The 22,378-nt window shown below is 46.1% G+C and overlaps 1 protein-coding gene across 1 annotated transcript in view; it reads right to left on the reverse strand.

The window, feature by feature from the left end:
• Window positions 1-22,378, reverse strand: part of ANKRD11 (ankyrin repeat domain containing 11) — a 128,049-nt gene that overhangs the window by 103,592 nt on the left and 2,079 nt on the right. Inside the window, 1 exon segment of the mRNA XM_073603909.1 lies at window positions 8,598-8,753. Within this exon segment, the coding sequence (XP_073460010.1) occupies window positions 8,598-8,753 (156 nt within the window).

Genomic DNA, 22,378 nt, shown 5'->3' on the forward strand with positions numbered 1-22,378 from the left:
TAAAAGAAATCTGAAGCTGCCATTGCGGGGCCTCATGAATGTCAGCTCCCTGGTCAATATGCTGAGCCGTTGGCTTCACCTCGGACCTGGGAGCCGACAGCAGATCAGAAGTTGTATGCTGGGACTCCGATGAATGCCTGATCTGGGGTCATCGATCCAGTACTGGCCTCCTCCATAGTCCTCAGGACAGGTTCTCTTTAAAGTAGAACTAAGACCACCAATTAAAAAGAAAAAAAAAAAAATTTGCTGCAGCACTTAATTGAAAGTGTTCCTGAACATAGAATTTCCCCCCTAGACCCCCCCAGCAAAGACCCAACATTACCTGTTGATCCTGCCAGTGAAATACACCCCATGAAGGTATGACAACAATGCTGCACTGCTCCTCAACTCCCAGCAGAGTTGTCACTTTCAATCCGGCTGTGACAGTGGAATGAAGAATGTTGCACATGGTAAGGAGATATAGAAAGCGCAGATGAGGCCCGCCGAGCCCAGATGAGGCCCGCGACCTCCTGCTCTGGGATGACAGGTCAGCATGCCCAGATCGCGGGTTCCTAACCCACCATCCCAGAGCATCAGAGTTCTGAATGGAACCGGCACTAAAGGAAGCACGGCTGTGCGGGGAGCAGAGCTGCACAAGTATATCTGCTCACAGGTGAAGGGGGGATACCAACTGCACTGCGCCTGGGACAGCGACAGCTGGCAATACCTGGAGCGGCTTTCAAACTGTTCCACAAAATCACCTGCAGATTATCTGCACTGAGCCATAGACTTTTGTTCTTACCTGCGTGTTTGGTGCGCTTTCTGAAAAATCGCACCAAAATTCCTGAACGCAGGATATAATAGAAGTCTATGACAAAGTGTGGGTAACCCGCAGGAAAACCACAGGTACACTGCACTACACCTGTAGTGCGGGTAAACCACAGCACATCAATGTGAAAGCAGCCTTGGGCCCCTTTCACACAATCAGTCCAATGGGGGTCGCCTGTCCGTTTTTCAGGCGGATGCAATCTGACCCTCCATTTATCTCTATGGCGATAGAATTTTTTTTCACCCTCGCCCATTACGTTTGGAGGCTGCTCCTGGGGTGTGTCGGTGCACTCGCTTCTTCCTTGGGTTCATTCCCTCAGCTCCCGGGATAGACTTGCCTGGCAGATCCTGACTTGCAACACGGCTGATTTAGAACTTATACGCAGGTGTAGCAGGGCGATACACATCTCATTTCTCCTTGCCCCCCCCCCCCATCTTCTTTTCTACCAAAAAGGATCTAATGTTTTGCCCAGATAGTATCTCTTTTCAGACATGCTATGAGTTTTCTCCTGATGAGTGGCAACTGGCCATGAAACGCGTTGAGCCCATTAATGTCGTCATGTTCCCAACACATAGCTTGACCTCAACTGTGATTCATTTGCATCCATTACTCAATAAGCATTTGGCTTTTTATACTGGTTACTTCAATGGGATACTATGCCATTTCAGATACGTGCATGTACATACATGAATTTTTTTGTATGCCATTGTCTTGTAAATAGATTAAAAAAAAAAAAAAAAAACCATGTTCAACCACGTATCACATGCTTCTGAGTTATGCTTTGTTTATATGGCAACAATTTTACAATTTCTCCTACCACACGTCTTGTGCCTCACTCAAACTCAACGGTTCAAAAACAGAACGTCTTCTCCTACACGCTAACAAACATTTCAAAACTAAGACTCTGTGGACACCGCCCACCATCTTCGGACAGACCATCTCTCCGAGCACCAAAGCCAAGAGTCTCGGAGTTATCTTTGACTCAGAAATGACAATGGATGCACAAATAGGATTGGTAGTCAGCGGATCTCACCATCTCCTCCACCTGCTACGGAGACTCATCCCCTTCATCCCAGAAGAGGACAAAGCAGCAGTAGTTGGAACAATCAATTCCCAACTCGACTACGCAAAGTCGCTCTACATAGGATTACCCCAATATCAGCTTGTGCGCCTACAACCCGTCCAAAACACGGCGGCAAGACTGCTAACAGGAAAAAAACCCTGGGAATCCATCTCCCCTTTCCTGAGGAGCCTACATTGGCTATCCGTAAAGAATCGGACCACATTCAAGACCCTCTGCCTCACCCATAAATGCATACAAGGAAACGCTCCGCTATATCTCCGAGAGAAAATAAAATGCTACACAAAATCGCAGTCTTCGATCATCTAACCAAAACCTCCTCCTCATTCCCAAATATCGCTACTAAGCAAAGGGAGAGCGAAGATTCGCAGTCCAAGGACCTCAGCTATGGAACGCTCTTCCGACTGACATCCGCATGAAAGAAAACCATCAGGCCTTCAGGAAAAAACTCAAGACCTTCCTCTTCTAATAAGCTGACAACACAGATCACATCTAGCGCCTTGAGGCGATTCAGTTCGCATTTGCAGCGCTCTACAAATCATTCATTCACTCAACGTCCAAAAACCCCTCTTATCTCTATGGTGCCGCAGATGTACATGGAGACCCGTTTATATCCCGCCTACCTCCAATCCGATCCACACAATAAAAAATAAGCGGGGGATCCGCCATTTTCCGTCTGGACAGATCAGGTGGTTCAGTAGAGTGGTCTGTGTCAGTGTCTGCTCCACATATGTAGAGTGGACACAGTCCTGTCATCTGCCCGCTCCAATCTTTATGGTCCACGACCCGTTACAAAGTTGCTCAAGTAACTTTTGCTCTTCAGAATGTTTGGCACCCCGCTCTGGGTTGTCTGGCACCCTGCCCACTGATTTCTGGATTGGCAGCTCTGTCTGAAAGCATCACACGGAGCGGTGAGAGGGGGATGGGGTTCAGGAGTGTGAGGTAGACTATAGTAGCATCGCATAGAAACTTGCACGGAGACCTGTACACAGAGGACTTTAGATAAACGATAAATACACGGTCAGGTGCTTCCTTCCTCCTTCCTCGACTCACGTCTCCGATCTATTGGTCTGTGTAGTAATACGGTGCAATGCTTTTCGGCTATTTTAATTTCTAATCCCACAGCACAAATAAAGGATAATCGCTCAATACCTCCAATAGCCCACGCCAGAGGTGGCCACTTTCTCCGATACTTTAAGATCCACGAAGGTTACTATAAAATGGTCACTTGGTGGTGAAGGACCCATCACTGACCTCCACCCCGGAGGGATGTTGGCAATTTGGAGCTGACCAAAGTTCTCCATTATATATGAGATTTCCCAAAGGTTTTGGATTTCTGGGAAGGTGTGCAAAGAATATCCCAAAATTTATAGAGACCCGGCCGTCTTACATCACAACTCAATTCCCATAAAAACTGTCCGAAAAATTGATATTTTACCAAATATAAAATTGGGTTATTTTTTTTTTGCATTAAAATTCGCCAGGGTGTATTTTTTCAAAAAAAAAAAAAAAAAAAAAAAAAAAAGGAAGAGGATTTTGAAAAACCACTGTGCGTATACCATGTGACAAAAAATTGCAATGATCGTCATTTTATTTTCTAGTTTCTCTGATGTATAATAAGGCTTCCCTAGAAGTATTGATAAATATCCTAAACCTGTACAGTTTCCAGTGCATGCAGCCATAGACATCACTGGCACAAGAATGGCCCAAGGGTGCCGTTCCTTCCGAACCTGTGCCATGAACGGCGGCTCCTGCGCGCGGGAGCGATGACATCGTGGCTCCGGCCAATGACAGCGCTTGATACCGTTTTAAGGAAAGTATTTCTTAATGAGCGAGTATGCGATGGGGGGGGTTCAGAGGTTTACAACCTCTCTAACATGACAGCCAGGAAACAAGAATTCCCAAAAGATGGCCAGCCCAATTGTTCTTTAATACCCTTTGTGAGGCCACGCCTCTTTAATGGGAGTGACCAAAGGACAGGAAATCTTATTGGTAAATCGCATTGTCCACCTAGTCAGGGCGACTACAACATACAACACAAGTAAAAAGGAATGGGGGGGGGGGGGGGGGGGTCACACTGCATTGTTGTGATTGGCCAAAGCCGCAAAACATCAACTGGCAACGGAAGCCGTACGAGGCGCAGTTTACAGCGATTTAGTGCTGCAACTTCCGATGTGACTAACGGCTTGACCCCCCCCCCTTCATGACCAGGACATTTTTTTTTGCAATTCGGCGCCACTGACAATTGCGCGGTCATGCAACAGTGTACCCCAAATAAAATTTAGGTCAATTTTTTGACCCACAAAGTGCTTTCATTTAGTGGTATTTGATCGCCACTGGATTTATTCTTTGCATTATAAACCAAAAATAAAAAAATTTCATAAATTTAGGCCAAAATGTATTCTGCTACATGTCTGGTTAAAAAAAAAAAAAAAATCCCAATAAGCGTTGGTTGTGCAAAAGTTGTAGCGTCTAGTACAAACTATGGGATATTTACTGGATTTTAATATTTTTTTTCTTTTTTAATATATACTAGTAATGGCGGCGATCAGCGACTTATAGTGGGACTGCGATATCATGGCGGACATCCTGACACTTTGCGGGAATCAGTGACACTAATAACGTAATCAGTGCTAAAAATACGCACTGTCACTGTGTACTGATGATGGCAGTCAATTGACGATGATTAAACATCCAGTGGCGATCAAAGGGTTAAATGTGTGCCTAACCAGTGTTTATGTACTGTGTGAGGCGCTTTCACTAGCCAAAGTAACTGAACCCATCACTTCTCCGCTGTCAGAACAGAAATCTGCCTTATTTACATACACAGAGCTCCGTTCCCGCTCTGCCAGATGATCAGAGAATTCCGGTGGACATTGATTGGCTGATCGGCTTGTGCTGTGCCAAATCACGGCCGCGTGCGACTCCCCCTACCCGGAAGTGCCGGATCACGCACTAGGTATCCCGGGCGGTGCGCAAGCAGGGCGGGCGGTGCGCAAGCAGTTAATTCAACTTTCATGCGACTGTTTTGCAACTTTGGGGTATCACAATACAGAGCGTGACGCACATAACTGAACTTACAAAACTCTCTGAAGTTGCAGACAAATTTGCCAAGACAAACAACTTGAGAAGTGAGTTTTGCGATTAGAACTATGCAGTCCATGCCGCTCACAAGGAAGACGCAGAAAAGTAGTGCAGGAAATATTTATTGTCGTTGCTGTGACTTGAGTCGCAAGCAATTACGGCAGCCATTGAAGTGAATGTGAATTGTCAGCCTGTCGCACATCACAGAAAGTCACATGACAAATTGCAGCGGGGTGAACTTCAGGTGAACCGAGCCGTTAAAATGTAAAAAAAAAAGTGAAATTTTGTAAAAATAAAGAATAAAAATAAAGTATATGATATATGAACGATCAGTTTCCAGCGCGGAGATCTTGTAAAGCGTTTCTCAGACTCGCACCCATTAAGCCAATTGTCGTCTTTTCACCGGGCTGATTAAAGCAAACTGGTTAAAAGCTTAGAGCTGAACGAGGAGCCGATCGATAACCTGACCAGAAAATCGCACATCCCCTCCCCCCCACGCGGCGTCTCCACTCTGCACAAATCCATTACGCTGATTCAATTAAAAAGCTCTCCTAAAGATAGAAACGGCTGCACTCGACTTGATAGAATATGACAGTCAGTGAACTGTCTGTGGTGGAAGATTCTCCTCAAACACTTCCCATTACTGGAGAGTTACGGGATCGCCCCGCAGACAGCCGCACAAAACGCACGTTTATCTATAAACGCTTCAATACAACCAGGATCTGCACCATTAAAATCGCCGTCCTTCTTTCATCATTACAAACCTGAACACGGTTCCATAGAGCGCGGGAAAGGCGTGGGGGGAGGGGTGCGTGTATCCGGAGTGAGCCCAGAACACAGACGATGGGATTGGGTACAAAACATACAACACGCGTCTTACACAATTCATGTACAAGCAGCTAAAGAGCAACTCCGAGGAACGAGTGAAATAAAAAATTCAGCTCATTCTGCCGACAGCAGATTTTTTTTGGGGGGGTGGGGGCGGGGCAGGGGGGGGGGGTTTAGGTTAAATATTGGGACAACTAGTGCTGATTTAGACAACTTCTCCCTTATGGGATCTCTAACCCTTGTAGGAGATTGAATTTCCTGCCATTAGACGGACGACTTCTGCAGGTTTTGTAGTCGGCAACAAATTACGATTTCGGTTCACAAAACTGCTGGAGCACTTCACCTCTATGGCGATGTCCATTCACTGGCAGTAGGGGGCAGTGTGGTGCACAATTAAAACACAACAAACACACGCCTACTTTTTTCTATTTTGTACAAACTTTATTTGAATTCTCCACTGCTGTACAGTAATATGCGATTCTGTACTGTGTGCTGCGATAAAATGCGGCTCTGTACTACGTTGCTATGTGAATGGGACACAAACAATTCTTTTCTGTGTCTCCTTCCAGTGACAGGAGGTTTACAATGCAGTAAATCCCATCCTGTACAATGTGGGAATTCAGCATTAAAGTGATTGTTTTTTTCCCCCCCTATAACAAGACTTTACAAACCTGTCATACTTCCCTCCTCTATGCAGTTGGTTTTGCACAGAGCGGCCCAGATCCTCCTCTTCTCTGGTCCCCCTCTGGCTCTCCTGGCACCTCCCTCCTGTTCAGTCCCCCCCCCCACTGCAAGCAGACTTGCTATGGGGGGCACCCGAGCCGAGTCACAGCTCCTTGTATCCAGACACGGAGCCCCGCTGTTCTGTCCCGCCCCCTTTCGCTGTCCTGATTGGCTGAATTTGACAACAGCAGGAGGCAATGGCGCCACTGCTGTGTCTCAGCCAATCAGGAGGAGAGTCCGGGACAGCTGAGTCACGTGGACATCACTGGATAGAGAGGGGGCTCAGGTAAGTATTCGGGAGGCTGCTACACGCAGAAGGCTTTTTATCTTAATGCATTAAGATATTCACCCCCCCACACTTTACAACCACCAGGAAAGCGGCTCTTCAGTAATTTTTTCATCTTTCCATTTATTAAATCTTCTCCCCTTGTTTTTGTTGTTTTAACTTTGGATAGTAAAACATTTTTTTTCTGCCAGTAAATTCCTTATACAGCCCATTTCCTGTTTCTTGTCTGGTCATTATCCTAGGCCTATGACATCAAGCACATCTCTCTCTGGTCAGTTTGCCAGGAAGGAAGGGGGATGAGTAATACGAGGACCAATGAGAGCTGCAGAGCTGGAGGTGTGCCTCTGTGTAAATCCAGGAAGTGAACAGGCAGCAGCTTCAGCTGCCCACAGTTAAAATGGCTGCAGCCAGACTCAGTGGAGGGAGATTTCTGTAGCATATTTGACAAGTACAGAATCCCAGTATAAATAAAATAATATGCAAAGTGATCTTCATCTCGGACAAAACATTTTTCAACTATACGCACACACAAAATAGGGAAACTGAAAAATGAAATCTCAGATTGGTAATGACTTCGCACACATGGGTATTGTGCAAGGCACCATGGGACATGTAGTCCTGATTAATGCATCATAGTAAAAGAAGAGGTTATTCATGCACGCTCGCCAACTGGGTGTTGGGGGAAGCGGGTCACAGGAAAAGCGAGGATTTAAAAAAAAAATATATTTTATGAAATGCTAATAAAGGAATCCATACTGTGCCAACACACTGATATCGTACAAAAGCTCTTTTTACAATTGTATTTTTTTCTTTGTAGTACATTAGGTCCCAATATAAGATTCAGGCATAGGACAGACTACTATCGATCAACCCCCTGAGCAGCCAATGAGGCGGCATCGTGTACGACAACCATTTTTTCAAACACTTTTTGAGTCAGTTCAGTCAAAACAGGAAAATTCTGATTGGGACAAATACCAGAGATCACCAGAACCAATCACCATCCTTTACCGCTTCAGAAACCAATGAAAAGCATCCACACCAGCTGTGTCCCACCTACTACACTTCAACCTGACGGTGGGATCATTTACATACAATGCAGACAATCCGAGTGAAACAAAGAAAGCCAATCATGGCAGAGAAGAGCTGGCACTATGGGGGGGAGGGGGGACCTCAGTGCCCGCACCAGAGCCAGCTGTCCAAACGTCAGCACTGTGCAGGTCCAAAACCATCAGCAGGTCACATAACATGCATGCACACCGGTGTGTTAGAATACATTGTGGTGTTTACCATGAAAGGCTTTTGGTTTTGAAGAGGAAATTTAGCCATTTAGTCCCCATTCACACCGGTGAGACTTGACAGGCAATTTGACAAATCCGAATCGCATGACAAATCGCATCCTATTGTTGGCAATGAAACCGTTCAAACTGGTGCAACTGACTTTGCAGTAGAGCTTCACAATTCTGGCCAAAACGAGAATCAGGATTTTTTGCTTAGAATAAAGATCACAATTCTCGCAGCGCGACAGCGTTCATATTCTACAAAATACTGTGCTAACTTTACCGTTTCGTTTTTTAATTCATTAAAGTGCAATCTTTTTCCCTCCAAAAAAGCGCGTTTGAAACACCGCTGTGTGACATAAAATATTGCAACAACTACCATTTTATTCTGTAGGGTCTCTACTGAAAAATGTTAAATATATATATATATACACACACACACTAAATATATGGGAGGTACCAGACCAGAATCTCCGCCCACTAAGTGGCAGACCTCAGACTGGTTCTTACCGGTATCAGAATCTTTTTGATCTCCATTGGTTCCGACTGAGAAAGGCAATTTTCTTTTGGTAGTTTTTTCTTTCACTTCTTTCCCTCCATCACTTCGATCCAACTTTGGAGTCTTGTTTAGGGAAACTTTATCTTTATCCTGTGGAGGAAAAGGAAAGAAAAAATAATGAATAAATTGTCACGTCATTAAACGTCATAGTAGTAAAATATCAGCTCTGCGCACGCTGCATTCTACGATTTCTATGATCGTTACATTCCCCGCAAAAGAGACAAGTTATAAAGTAGAACGATCGGCAAATCTTTCCCTTGTGGATGGAGTAAGGGGAGGGGTTAGAACTTGTTTTTTGTCATCTGTGTCCCATTGTGGAGATTTCCCTTCACTTCCTTCATAGCCAAACAGGAAATCCCTGCAAATTAGGGAAATCTCTTAGGGACCCCCCAAGTCACCTGAGATAGTATCCCCATCAGAAGATTTCCCCTCTACTAACAGATACGAAAAAAATTTGTTTTAAAAAAAAGAAACAAACATCATAATTACCTCCTCTGTGCAGTTGATTTTGCACAAAGTGGCCCCGATCCTCCTCTTCTGGGGTCCCTCAGCGGCGCTCCTGGCTCCTCCTCTTTTCGAGCCGCTCCCTCGTCCTGCTGCTGCGTCCATTGACCCCCCCCCCCCCCATGTCATTGGATTTGATTGGAGCCAATGGCTGTGTACTGCTATCAATCTATCCAATCAGGACCCGAGACAGCGGCTGGAAAGACCGGGTTCAGGTAAGTAAAAGGGAAGCCGCTGCTTTACATCCCCGTTAACTTTTCTGGTGACAACCTAAAATTTGGGGATTTTCTTTTATTTTCAATGATGGTCAACAGAACAAATAGAGAATCTCCCCAACAGGGACACAGACAGCAATAAAAACTGACAGACGTTCTAATCCCTCCCCCATCCAGTCACCACAGTTGGATGGAGGGGAGATTTAGTTCATTTAAGCTGCTTTTATAGAAACTTTCAATTGGGCATCTCATGGGTGAGCCGAGTTTTTACCTTTTGGTAACCAAACATGAAGGGGCGCTCCATGAATGCGGCAGCATGGAGGTAGGGCTGGGGAAATAAATAGATTTAAATCTTGAGAGGTCAAATTGATTCAAAATTTAAGCAAATCGATATTTTTCGACTTTTTTTTTTTACCAAAAAAATACATAGAATACATATTTGCCTAAATTTATGAAGAAATTAGATTTTTTACTTTATTGGATGTTTTTATAACAAAAAGTAAAAAATATTTTTCAAAATTGTCTTTTTATTATACTGCAAAAATAAATAAAACCGCAGGCGAGATCAAATACCACCAAAAGAAAGCGCTATTTGTGGGGGAAAAAGGACATACATCTTATTTGGGCACAACGTCGCACGACAGCGCAATTGTCGGTCAAAGTAACGCAGTGCCGCAACGCAAAAAGTGGCCTGGTCATGGAGGGGGGGTTTAAATCTTCCGGAGCTGAAGAGGTTTACAGTCAATATAAGCAAAATAAGAGAAAAAAATCCCAGCACATCTCTGCCAGACAGGAACATCTCCCAGGTTTTGTCTCTTCAAACAAGCGGCAAGTACTAAAAACACAGGAGGTCGGCTCAGTCCTCCCGACAACAAAGGGGCGGAGTCTGGAGATGAGCATTTCCTCTTCTCTGCACTGAGATTCTGTTTTCTAACAAGATGACATTAAGGGTTTCACTTATTTTTTGTAAACATTTAACTCTTTGCAGCATCTCAGCACTGCTGATCTCCAGTCACTTCAATCTCAAAGCCCCCCCCCCCCCCCCCCCCCCCGTAAAGTGTTAGGAAAAAAAAAAAATAAAAGGTGAACAGAGTTGCTAAACCCACAACAGGGCCAATCAGCACTGTCCAGACAGAGGGTCAGGGGTCAAGCAGGCTCATAGGAAAGTCAGAAACTCCTCTTACAAGCTTTAACTATTGGCTGGACACTGATAGAAGTCAAGACTGCTATATACTGCTGATGAGAAAAGGTATTTAGCAGGTTATATTTACTAAAATTGCATTTTCAGGTTCTGTGTACTGTGGGAGACCCGGTATCAGGAACACAGGCTCCTGGGGAGAGCAGATATAGTGAGTGCAGGCTCCTGGGGAGAGCAGATATAGTGAGTGCAGGCTCCTGGGGAGAGCAGATATAGTGAATGCAGGGTCCTGGGGAGAGCAGATATAGTGACTGCAGGCTCCTGGGGACAGCAGATATAGTGAGTGCAGGCTCCTGGGGAGAGCAGATATAGTGAGTGCAGGCTCCTGGGGAGAGCAGATATAGTGAGTGCCTCTAAAACTACCTTACAAATAGTTTGTTCCTGAACCAAGTACTCCCATACAATTTGATTTATTTTTTTTTTGTCTTAAACTGCACATCTGAGCTCCACAAACAAAAAAAACACTCAATTTTAATGTTTAATATTCACCCCCCCCATGTTTCCATGCTTTATTTTGTTGAGATATCACTTTGGTAAACACCCAATCGGTCTTGAGGTGGGGCAGGAGACCGCGCGCTCCCCAGAGGCCGAGGGGCAGGAGACCGCGCGCTCCCCAGAGGCCGAGGGGCAGGAGACCGCGCGCTCCCCAGAGGCCGAGGGGCAGGAGACCGCGCGCTCCCCAGAGGCCGAGGGGCAGGAGACCGCGCGCTCCCCAGAGGCCGAGGGGCAGGAGACCGCGCGCTCCCCAGAGGCCGAGGGGCAGGAGACCGCGCGCTCCCCAGAGGCCGAGGGGCAGGAGACCGCGCGCTCCCCAGAGGCCGAGGGGCAGGAGACCGCGCGCTCCCCAGAGGCCGAGGGGCAGGAGACCGTGCGCTCCCCAGAGGCCGGTCTGGTTACGCTCGGGAGGACACGTGACTTCATGAACGCATTTGTAGGTCTTCTTGATAAGTGGACAATGAAAGAGCTGCAACAGTTCAGCCACAGACAATGAATGGCCTTCTCTATTAATAGACAAACAGGAACCATATTGTCCTCGGGACGGCACAGTCTCTGCCCAACAGAAAAGCAGGAAGTTGGATAAAAGAACTGCAGAGAAGATGATAGTAAATTATTAGAAATATACAACTTCATCCCATAAGTCAGAGCTTGAAACTGGAAGCTGAATAGAAGGTCCTGCTTACTGTATACAGACACTGAATCACTGATTGAAGATCTTCTACAAATCACATCCCCGGCTTCACCACTGGATGAGTCTACATGTGAATAATTGGATGCAGACTACACACTCCATGTACACATTGAGGGGGGGAACATGTCACATGACTTCATTCCTGCACGGCTTAACGTGGGAACTTCACTTTCTGAAGATTTGATTTTTTATTAGTTTTATCAGCCCTCAATATTTTCACTCACCTGTACACATTAGGTGAGTGAGTCTGGAGCAGAGGCTGACTGGTGCAGGGGGGGGCAGGGAGGCAATTGCCTGCTCTGATGCCCTGTATAAAAAAAAAAAAAAAAAAAGCTGCACAGCTTTTGCTAGAAACGATCAGCCAGCTGGATCACACAGAGGATCTCCCGTTTGGATCTGAAATGCCGGCTGGTGTCGAAGTCCAGCCTTCTGGACCGGCTCCTATGAGACAGCACACTGGCCCAATTCCGGGAAATTGAATCCGTGTCCATCATAGGAGCCGGTCCAGGAAGCGGGACTTTGACAGCAACCAGCGTTTCAGATCTAAGCCGTGTCACAGCAGGAGATATTTGTGTGACCTACTCTGACTCCTCCTTGTGATCCCCATCCAGTGATGGGCTGCACTGATGGGCACTGATGAGGCTGCACTGATGGACACTGATGAGGCTGCACTGATGGACACGGATATGCTTTATGTTAATATGGTTAAAGATTGTTAACATTTATTTTTGTAACTTAATTCTGCAGAAAACATTTACACATGTCTTTTATGAGATCATTTACAGGGGCTTTGTAAATTGTTGTATCGCGAATTTAATTGTGGTGTGAGCAGTGGAGGGATTGGCAGCGAGGGGTGGGGGACACGGAGCGGAGGGATTGGCAGCGAGGGGTGGGGGACACGGAGCGGAGGGATTGGCAGCGAGGGGTGGAGGACACGGAGCGGAGGGATTGGCAGCGAGGGGTGGAGGACACGGAGCGGAGGGATTGGCAGCGAGGGGTGGAGGACACGGAGCGGAGGGATTGGCAGCGAGGGGTGGAGGACACGGAGCGGAGGGATTGGCAGCGAGGGGTGGAGGACACGGAGCGGAGGGATTGGCAGCGAGGGGTGGAGGACACGGAGCGGAGGGATTGGCAGCGAGGGGTGGAGGACACGGAGCGGAGGGATTGGCAGCGAGGGGTGGAGGACACGGAGCGGAGGGATTGGCAGCGAGGGGTGGAGGACACGGAGCGGAGGGATTGGCAGCGAGGGGTGGAGGACACGGAGCGGAGGGATTGGCAGCGAGGGGTGGAGGACACGGAGCGGAGGGATTGGCAGCGAGGGGTGGAGGACACGGAGCGGAGGGATTGGCAGCGAGGGGTGGAGGACACGGAGCGGAGGGATTGGCAGCGAGGGGTGGAGGACACGGAGCGGAGGGATTGGCAGCGAGGGGTGGAGGACACGGAGCGGAGGGATTGGCAGCGAGGGGTGGAGGACACGGAGCGGAGGGATTGGCAGCGAGGGGTGGAGGACACGGAGCGGAGGGATTGGCAGCGAGGGGTGGAGGACACGGAGCGGAGGGATTGGCAGCGAGGGGTGGAGGACACGGAGCGGAGGGATTGGCAGCGAGGGGTGGAGGACACGGAGCGGAGGGATTGGCAGCGAGGGGTGGAGGACACGGAGCGGAGGGATTGGCAGCGAGGGGTGGAGGACACGGAGCGGAGGGATTGGCAGCGAGGGGTGGAGGACACAGAGCGGAGGGATTGGCAGCGAGGGGTGGAGGACACAGAGCGGAGGGATTGGCAGCGAGGGGTGGAGGACACAGAGCGGAGGGATTGGCAGCGAGGGGTGGAGGACACAGAGCGGAGGGATTGGCAGCGAGGGGTGGAGGACACAGAGCGGAGGGATTGGCAGCGAGGGGTGGAGGACACAGAGCGGAGGGATTGGCAGCGAGGGGTGGAGGACACAGAGCGGAGGGATTGGCAGCGAGGGGTGGAGGACACAGAGCGGAGGGATTGGCAGCGAGGGGTGGAGGACACAGAGCGGAGGGATTGGCAGCGAGGGGTGGAGGACACAGAGCGGAGGGATTGGCAGCGAGGGGTGGAGGACACAGAGCGGAGGGATTGGCAGCGAGGGGTGGAGGACACAGAGCGGAGGGATTGGCAGCGAGGGGCGGAGGACACGGAGCGGAGGGATTGGCAGCGAGGGGCGGAGGACACGGAGCGGAGGGATTGGCAGCGAGGGGCGGAGGACACGGAGCGGAGGGATTGGCAGCGGGGAGTAGCAGACACTGAATGGTTTGTAAGGTGGATGAGCCTGGCAGCAGTATTCATGATGGACTGGAGGGGGGGTGGGGTGGGGGGTCGCCTATATAAAGAACAGCCAATGGAGGAGGGAGTTGCAGTAGTCGTGACGAGAGATGACCAGGGAGTGAACTAGGAGCTTTGTGGTGTTATTGGTTAGGAAGGGACGAATCTTGGCCATGTTGCAGTGGTTGAGGCAGAAAGCTCTGGACAGCGATTAGATGTGGGGGCGGAAAGGAGTGTCCAGGAGTACAACTAGTACCTTGGCGTGCGGGGGAGGGGTCGATAGCTGAGCCATTGATTTAGAATCTTTTGAACTTGTGTTGATAACATTAGTAAATAGATCGGAACGGAGATTATTTTCTTGTTTTACACTTTTTTTTATACATCTCTTCAGTTACTTCCTGGTTTAGGCCAAATTGTCATACCACCAGGAATCTTCATGGTAGGGGGGCTATGCCAGCTGAGCACACCCTCCTGCCTACATGCCTGAGCTAAGGGTAGATGATACAAGGCAGTGGAGGAGCGGCTTGCAGGCATTCCGGAGATACTGCCGTCCCCTGCCTCCTATATTCCCGTTTTTGCTAAATGGCAATATTAAAATGAGATTATGGCACCACAACCACCAGCCGAGCATTGGACTCACAGCTGTGGCACCATCCCATGAACAAGTCTGATAGGTGATGCCAGTCAAGCGGCATTAAATTTGCAATAGCCACAAAGTATAGCAAAATTCACATATGTACAGCCCCCTCCGGCTGGATGTGGTCTTTTAGGTGGGCAAAATTTAAACAAAGTGTTTACAAATGTATAATATTAAAAGCCGATACAATGACAATTCTATAAAGTATACCTATTATGATATTCACCATTTGCCGACCGGGCCACAGCCAATTGACGGCTACAGTGTGGTTGGCCAATTCTGGGAGGGTTTACAATGAGGTCCTCCAGATTCGGGCGCACACACGGACGTGTCCATGGTCGCCGGTTTCACTGGACCCCGCGCATCACGGATCGTGATAAGGGTTAAAAACAGTGTCCCTTTACCACGTGATCACTGCATCCAATAAGGGAGCGATCACGTGTTAAACCGACCCATGTCCGGTTCAGCTCTCTCCTCGCACACTGTACACACCGATCGATACAGCGTGTGGGGAGAGGCGGGAGACCCCATCAGCACTCACCTCTGCCCTATCCGTGCCTCATTCTAGTGCCCCACAAAATAGGTAGTCGGGAAATTAGATTGTTATTTAAGGTCTCTAGAGCGCCTGACGGTGCCCCCTAAATGTTGGGCCTCTGAGTGTGGCCAGGCTGTGTAAAAGTCTCACACGTGGTATCGCCACACTCAGGAGTAGCAGAACGTACATGCTATGTGTTAGAAATATCTCATGAATGGACAACTTTGTGTGGAAAAAAAAAAAAAAAAAAAAAAAAAAAAAAAAGAAGTGTAAAATTTTCTTTCCACATTTTCAAAAACTTGTGGAAAAAAAAAAAAAAATGACACGTTCAAAAGACTCATGCTGCCTCAGAATATACATTGGGGTGTTTGCTTTCCAAAATAGGGTCATTTTGTGGTAGTTTCTATTGTCCTGGTGCTCCAGGGCCTTTAAAAGTGATGGGTTGTCAGGAAATGAAATGTGTAATTTATGCTCCTGGAACACCTGATGGTTCTCCCTGTATGTTGGGCCTCTATGTGGCCAGAGTGTGTAAAAGTCTCACACATGGTATCGCCGCCATACTCACCAGTAGCAGCAGAATGTGTTTTGGGTTGTAGTTGCAAGTATGTCTATACAGTGTGTGAGAAATAACTTGGTAATGACAATTTTGTGGGAGAAAATATATAAATAATTTTGCAACGAATTGTGGTAAAAAATTACAACTTCAAAAAAACTCACCATGCCTCTAAATAAATATCTTGGAATGGCTACTTTCCAAGAATGGGTCATTTGGGGGGTATTTGTACTGTCTTGACATGTTAGGGCAGGGGTAGGCAACCTTGGCACTCCAGCTATGGTGAAACTACAAGTCCCATGAGGCATTGCAAGAACCTGACACTCTCAGGCATGACGGGATTTGTAGTTTCACCACAGCTGGAGTGCAGAGGTTGTCTACCCCCTGTGTTCGGGTATCAAGAAATGAGATGGGCCGTCAGTACATCCGGTGTGATCAATTTTCAGTGATTGCCACCATAGCTTGTGGACTCTCTAAACTTTCACAAAGACCAAATAATATACACTTATTTTGGTTATTTTTTTATGCAGCAGTAAAGCTTTTGGGCAAAATTTATAAAGAAAAATTACTGCAAAATTTTACAACCGAAAACGAAGAAACTTTTTTTGCAAAATTCTCGGTTTTTCCATTTATAGTGCAAAAATAAAAAGACCCAGCGGTGATTAAATACCACCAAAAGAAAGCTCTACTTTTGTGGAAAAAAAAAAAAGACAAAAATATCACGAGTAATTGTCATGCAAAACATAAGCGTGCTGAAAGCTGAAAATTGGCCTGGTTAGGAAGGGGGTTTAAGTGGTTAAAAGAATTTTTTTTTTTTTTTTTTAAAGAACAGAGGCTTTTTTTTTTTACCTTAATATAAATAGAATGTACAAAGGTAAAGAAAACATGAGCCCTTGGAACCACTTGAAGGGAGAATTATGAAGGCTGCCATTGTTGACCTTTCATTTTATGAGTGTAAGTTGCAATGCTGACCAATTGGCTTAAAACCAGTTTTAGCCACTAGCATAGAACTGGTATAGAAAAGGAATCTACGGCGGTGTTTCTCAAACAGGGTTCCTCCGAAGGTTGCTTCAGGTTCCTTGAGCAGTGGTGGATTGATCGCCCACTTCACTGATCAACGCAAGGAGACAACGTTCCACTACTTCCAAACTGAACGCTAATGTTTGAGTAGACAAGTACACCACATAAAAGAAGATATATGCTGCGCTAAAAAACAAAATGCACACAATATTTCTTAAGTGTCCTCAGAAGGTCCATAAGGCAGGTACCTCCTGGACCTCTTGCCTTTACAATGCCTGGAGACTCCCAGAAACCCAGCGCTCTCCGGAAATTAGCACATAGCAACTTGGTCCATCATCAGTCCACCTACTGAAGAGAGCAGGTGACTCTGAAGGTGCATTTTTTTATGGATATAGGACCACTGTAAAAAGGGTCAAGTAAGCTCTTGGTTATCAAAGAGTTTCTACATTTATAGGGCTGTGCAGCTACAAGAAATAATGCTGTGCACCTCAAAAAAAAAAAAATTACATATCCTGCATGATAAAAAACAAACATACACGCTATAAATTACATAATCAGAATAGTGAAAAATTATTATATATTTTTATCTCACACCTCATGTGAGTTGAAAAAAAAAAAAAAAATTAAATCTGAAAGTCCAGCAAAGAATCCAATACTGTGAATCCCACATGGTCCACCACCTGCCAATTTATGCTCTTAAAAGGTTAAGATGTTGACCCTTCTAGAAAATGGGTCACATTGCACCTTCCTCTTTAAGGGGTTAAGCACGTTCTGGGAACCCCTAGAGTGGTCATCAGTCTTACTTCCTCCACAGAACAGCCAATGGTACGGCCCTAGTCTGACCACAGGGGGAGATTGGACACCTTAAAGCATGGGTCCTCAACCTGAGACCCTCCAGCAGTTGCAAAACTGCAAATCTCATGAGGCAATGGAAGGCTGACAGCTACGAGCATAACTGAGGCTGCATTCACACCTGAGCGTTTTCAATGCTTGAAACACCCGAAAAACACCCGAAAAACACCCGAAAAACACCCGAAAAACACCCGAAAAACACCCGAAAAACACCCGAAAAACACCCGAAAAACACCCGAAAAACACCCGAAAAACACCCGACCAGCAAAATCCCATTCATTTCAATGGCACCTGTTCACATCTGAGCAATTTGTTACCTGAAGCAAAACACCTCAAAAACGCCCTAAGCTCAAAAAACGAACATGAGCTTCTTTGGGGCAGATTACAGGCGGTTTTCTGCCTTTTACATTAGTGACCTGAACAAAATCGCAGCAAAAAGCGCAGTAAAAATGCGGTAAAAATGCACAACTTTGAGACACTCAGGTGTGAATGCAGGCTGAAAGGTAAAGGCATGAAGGGACTTCTAGTTCAACAGCTGGAGGGTCACAGGTTGAGCGCCCCCCATGCCTTATAGTTCTAGTATAAAACCTCTTACCATTAATCAGTGTTATGTAACAAGAAGAACACAAACATAGAAGCACTTTACTGGGAACCCGAATAGATAGCAATATATAGGAAATGCCCCCGAGATTGTGAAGGTTCCAATCCTCGCACCGTTACCATCGCTTCACTACCACCTCAATCTCAGGTACCCGGGTAAGATTTCTTGGCATTTCACGAGCCTCGTGCCAATCCCCGAACAGCGACTCGCTAGTGAGACACTTACTACAAACATGTCAGTAATAGAAGATTCAATGTTTATATCCTGACTGGTTACCATTAAGACAACCACAAAGAGTGTTGCTGGATCTTCGCAATTCCAAGAAAAGTCCTGCGCTGATCGTCTGCAGGAAACCTGCCAACTCCGACATCCTTCTAACCTCCCGCTATCGGTCCACTGGGATAAGCACAGCACTTATGGTGTCTGCTGAATATACACATCATCTATTCCAGGGTACTCTATGCCCTAATGGCCTACCCTGCGGAAAGAAAAAAAAATAAAAAATAAAAAACACAACATAAAAAAGAATTACATCTACGAGCAACAAAATCTTCATGGCAGCTCCCCCACCACACAGATAGATATGAACGTTTCAGATCCTTGTCCTCTCAGACAATACAAACAAGGAGTATAAACGAGCCACAAATGAGAAAACAAGGGGATACATTGTGTGTTGAAGATGTGAACATATTAAAAAGGAGAAGTTCACCTTTTGGGAAAAAATAAATCCAGATTTCTGCAGGAAAAAAAAAAAGTGAATTAATTTTTCATTTAAGGAGCCTGTAAGACATTGCGCCCGGTGATCAGGGGTGCAATGCCAGACGCCTGCAGACATTTTGAAAGGAAAAAAAATAAAAATGTAAAAATCTAATGTAGTCATAAAATGTAGGCCAATATGTATTCTGCTAGATATTTTTGGTAAAAAAAAAACAAAACCCAAACAGCGTACATTGATTGGTTCGTGCAAGTGTTACATCATCTACAAACTATGGGATATTTTTATGGAATTCTTAAATTTTTTTTACTAGTAATGTTGGCGATCAGCGACTTAGTGGGACTGCAATATTGTGGAGGACATTCTGACACCGGCACATTGTGAGAACCAGTCACTAATACAGTGGTCAGTGCTAAAAAATATGCACTGTCACTGTACTAATGACACTGGCTTGGAATGGGTTATCAGGGGCAATCAGAGGGTTAAATGTGAGCCTAGCCAGAGTGTGTGTGTACTGTGTGAGGCACCTTTACTAGGGGAAGAGATATAATTTATGCAGGGACACAAACTCCGTCCCTTCCCTCCTGTCAGAACAACGATCTGTGTTGTTTACATAGAAACTCACTGAACAGGGATCTGCCTATGCTGAGCATTCCCTCCCTATCACATCTGAGCAGCCCATGTGACTATAGAGTCACACACGTGGGCGTATACACAATGACAGGCCACTCCCTCTTCTCCTTCATGCCCAATAACCAGCTAAACATAAGGGGGGGGGGGGGGAATATTACATGTAGATTGGAGGCTTCACCTCCCTCTTATTCTAAGACACAGGCTGGGGGGGGGGGGGGATATGTCACAGACTGGTAAAAAACCGCCCACGCCATGTTATTGCCAGAAAATAATAGAGATTTGATTTCAAATATATATTTGTATGACAATTTAAAACAGTTTGATGTTTTTATCTGTACTCTGTATCCCAAAGGCTGTCCCCCCCCCCCCCCACTTTGAACATGTGACCAGCAGTAGAGGACTAGAAGCTTCTCCTGTTTATGTTTCCCTGCAGACAGGCTGGGAGAGAGCTGGGTCATGTGACAGCTGGATATCCATTAGGGAAAAGGGACTTCGATTTTTTTTTTTTAGTAAAATTACAGCGCCGCCACCCATCTACAGAAATAGAAGGGACAATGTACATTATACGATGTGTGTGTTTATATCACTTTATGACCAAGGGGAAGAGTTGCATCTCCCCAGCGGGGTCACAGACACCAACAGAGACCCGATAGGTGTTCTAATCCCTCTTAAAAGTGGATGTAATCCGGTTCATGAAACTTGAGCTGGGCACATCTCTGTAGTGTTTTCTTATCCCTCTCCAAAGCCCGAAGTCCTGTGGCTTTCTCCTGCTCCGTTCTGTTATCAGCATAACTGACAAGTTCTGACACCTGTGATAAAACCAGCCTGAAATTTGTGTCAGGGTCGGGTGCTATAAATAGATTAGCAGACAGCTGGTCCATTCACAGCACAGCTCTGCAAGTCTCGGCCTATGAGGAGAGGGGTGTGTGTGCGCCTTTCCTCCAATCAGCTGTCTCAGTGTATGGCAAGACGCCCCTCCCCCTTCTGGAACAGGAAGAGAAAATTCTAACAGGAAGTGGACTTTCTAAACAGTATATAAAGCTGAAGACAGCAGATATACAGGTAAAACTTATGTAGGGAGATTTGTTTTATCTCTGTATCTGAGGCTGTTCACTTCACTGGGTATATGGAGGATTTACATCCACTTTAAACCGCTTCCCAACCGCCTCACGCAGATATACTGCGGCAGATTAATGTACCTGTATGTTGCCCTTTAAGAGGCAGCTCGTGGGCGCACGCCCACCGGGAGCTCCATGCCTGCGATCGCGGGTCCCGCGGACCTGATGTCCCCGCGATCGTCTCACAGTGAGGGAGAAATGCCAATGTAAACAAGCATCTCACGGCTCTCCCTAGTGACATTGTCACTGACCTCTGCTCTCCCTGTAATCGGGAGCGGTGATCAGTGACATGTCACACACAGCCCCTCCCCCTCCAGTTAGAATCACTCCCTAGGACACACAGCGCCACCTAGTGGTTAACCCCTTCACTGCCAGTCACATTTTTACAGTAATCAATGCACCTTTTTAGTATTGATCGCTGTATTAATGCCAATGGTCCCAAAATTGTCTGACGTGTCTGCCATAATGTCGCAGTCATGAATAAAAAAAAATAAATAAAAAAAGCCATAAATCTATCCCCTATTTTGTAGACGCTATAACTTTTGCGCAAACCAATCACACGCTTATTGCGATATATATATTTTTTTTTTAACAAAAATATGTATAAGAATACACTAAACTGAGGGGAAAAAAAAAAAAGTTTTAAATATTTTTTGGGGATATTTATTATAGCAAAAAGTGAAAAATATGTTTTTTCAAAAAATTGTCACTTTTTGTTTATAGCGCAAAAACTTTAAAAAAAAAAAAAAAAAAAAAAAAGCGCAGAGGTGATCAAATACCACCAAAAGAAATCTCTATTTGTGGGGGAAAAAAAAAATATGTAAATTTTGTTTGGGAGCCACGTCGCACGACCGCACAAGTGTCAGTTAAAGTGTCGGAGTGCCGATTCGCAAAAAGTGCTCTGGTCAGGAAGGGGGTAAATTCTTCCGGGGCTGAAGTGGTCAACTAAAAAGGTAAAAAAAAAAAAACACTAAAGATTTTGAATAGTGAAGACAAATCTTTCAGAGAACAGCCAAGGATAGTTGCCTTGTGATTAGGACACCACGAGAGAGGGGGGAAAAAAAAAAAAAAAAAAAAAAGTGATGGAAAACGACTAAATATGCTTTACTAGTAACGGCTTTAATTTATACAGCAGAAACGCTCGTCAAAGTTCACAATGTCCACCTCTCATTCTAAGATCCAGCAGTTCTTCCCAGGAGCGATCACCTGTAAACCTCCTGCTGAGCACAGAAGCCAGAACCCGCGATCAGCAGTCAGCGGGCATCAGTGCCAGCCGTTGTCTTCTGCATTCCATAAAGAAAGCACAGAATGAGAAAAGCACCACCCAATAGGCCCTCCCCAGGTATTCCTATATACACCATAACAAGAGCATGGTGGTATCTGTAAGGGTTAAAACCCCTGCTAGCTTAACTTCTGCAGTATCTTTAAAAACAGGAAGTTAAAGGACATCTCCCCCCCCCGCCCCCCAACGGTACACAAGTGGCAAAAAATAAAGTGTCACTAAACCCAGGACTCTGCATTCACTATACAGTGTAAGCTTCATGAGCAGGACCCCCCTCCTATTCCTTCTGTATTGTAAAGCGCTGTGTAACCTGTTGGCACAAAATAAATCCTGAATAATAATAAACAATAAATCTTGTCTCCCGCAGTACACCGAAACGCAATTATTTTTAGTA

This window comes from Aquarana catesbeiana, linkage group LG11, assembly GCF_042186555.1.
Source record: "Aquarana catesbeiana isolate 2022-GZ linkage group LG11, ASM4218655v1, whole genome shotgun sequence".
NCBI lineage: Eukaryota > Metazoa > Chordata > Amphibia > Anura > Ranidae > Aquarana > Aquarana catesbeiana.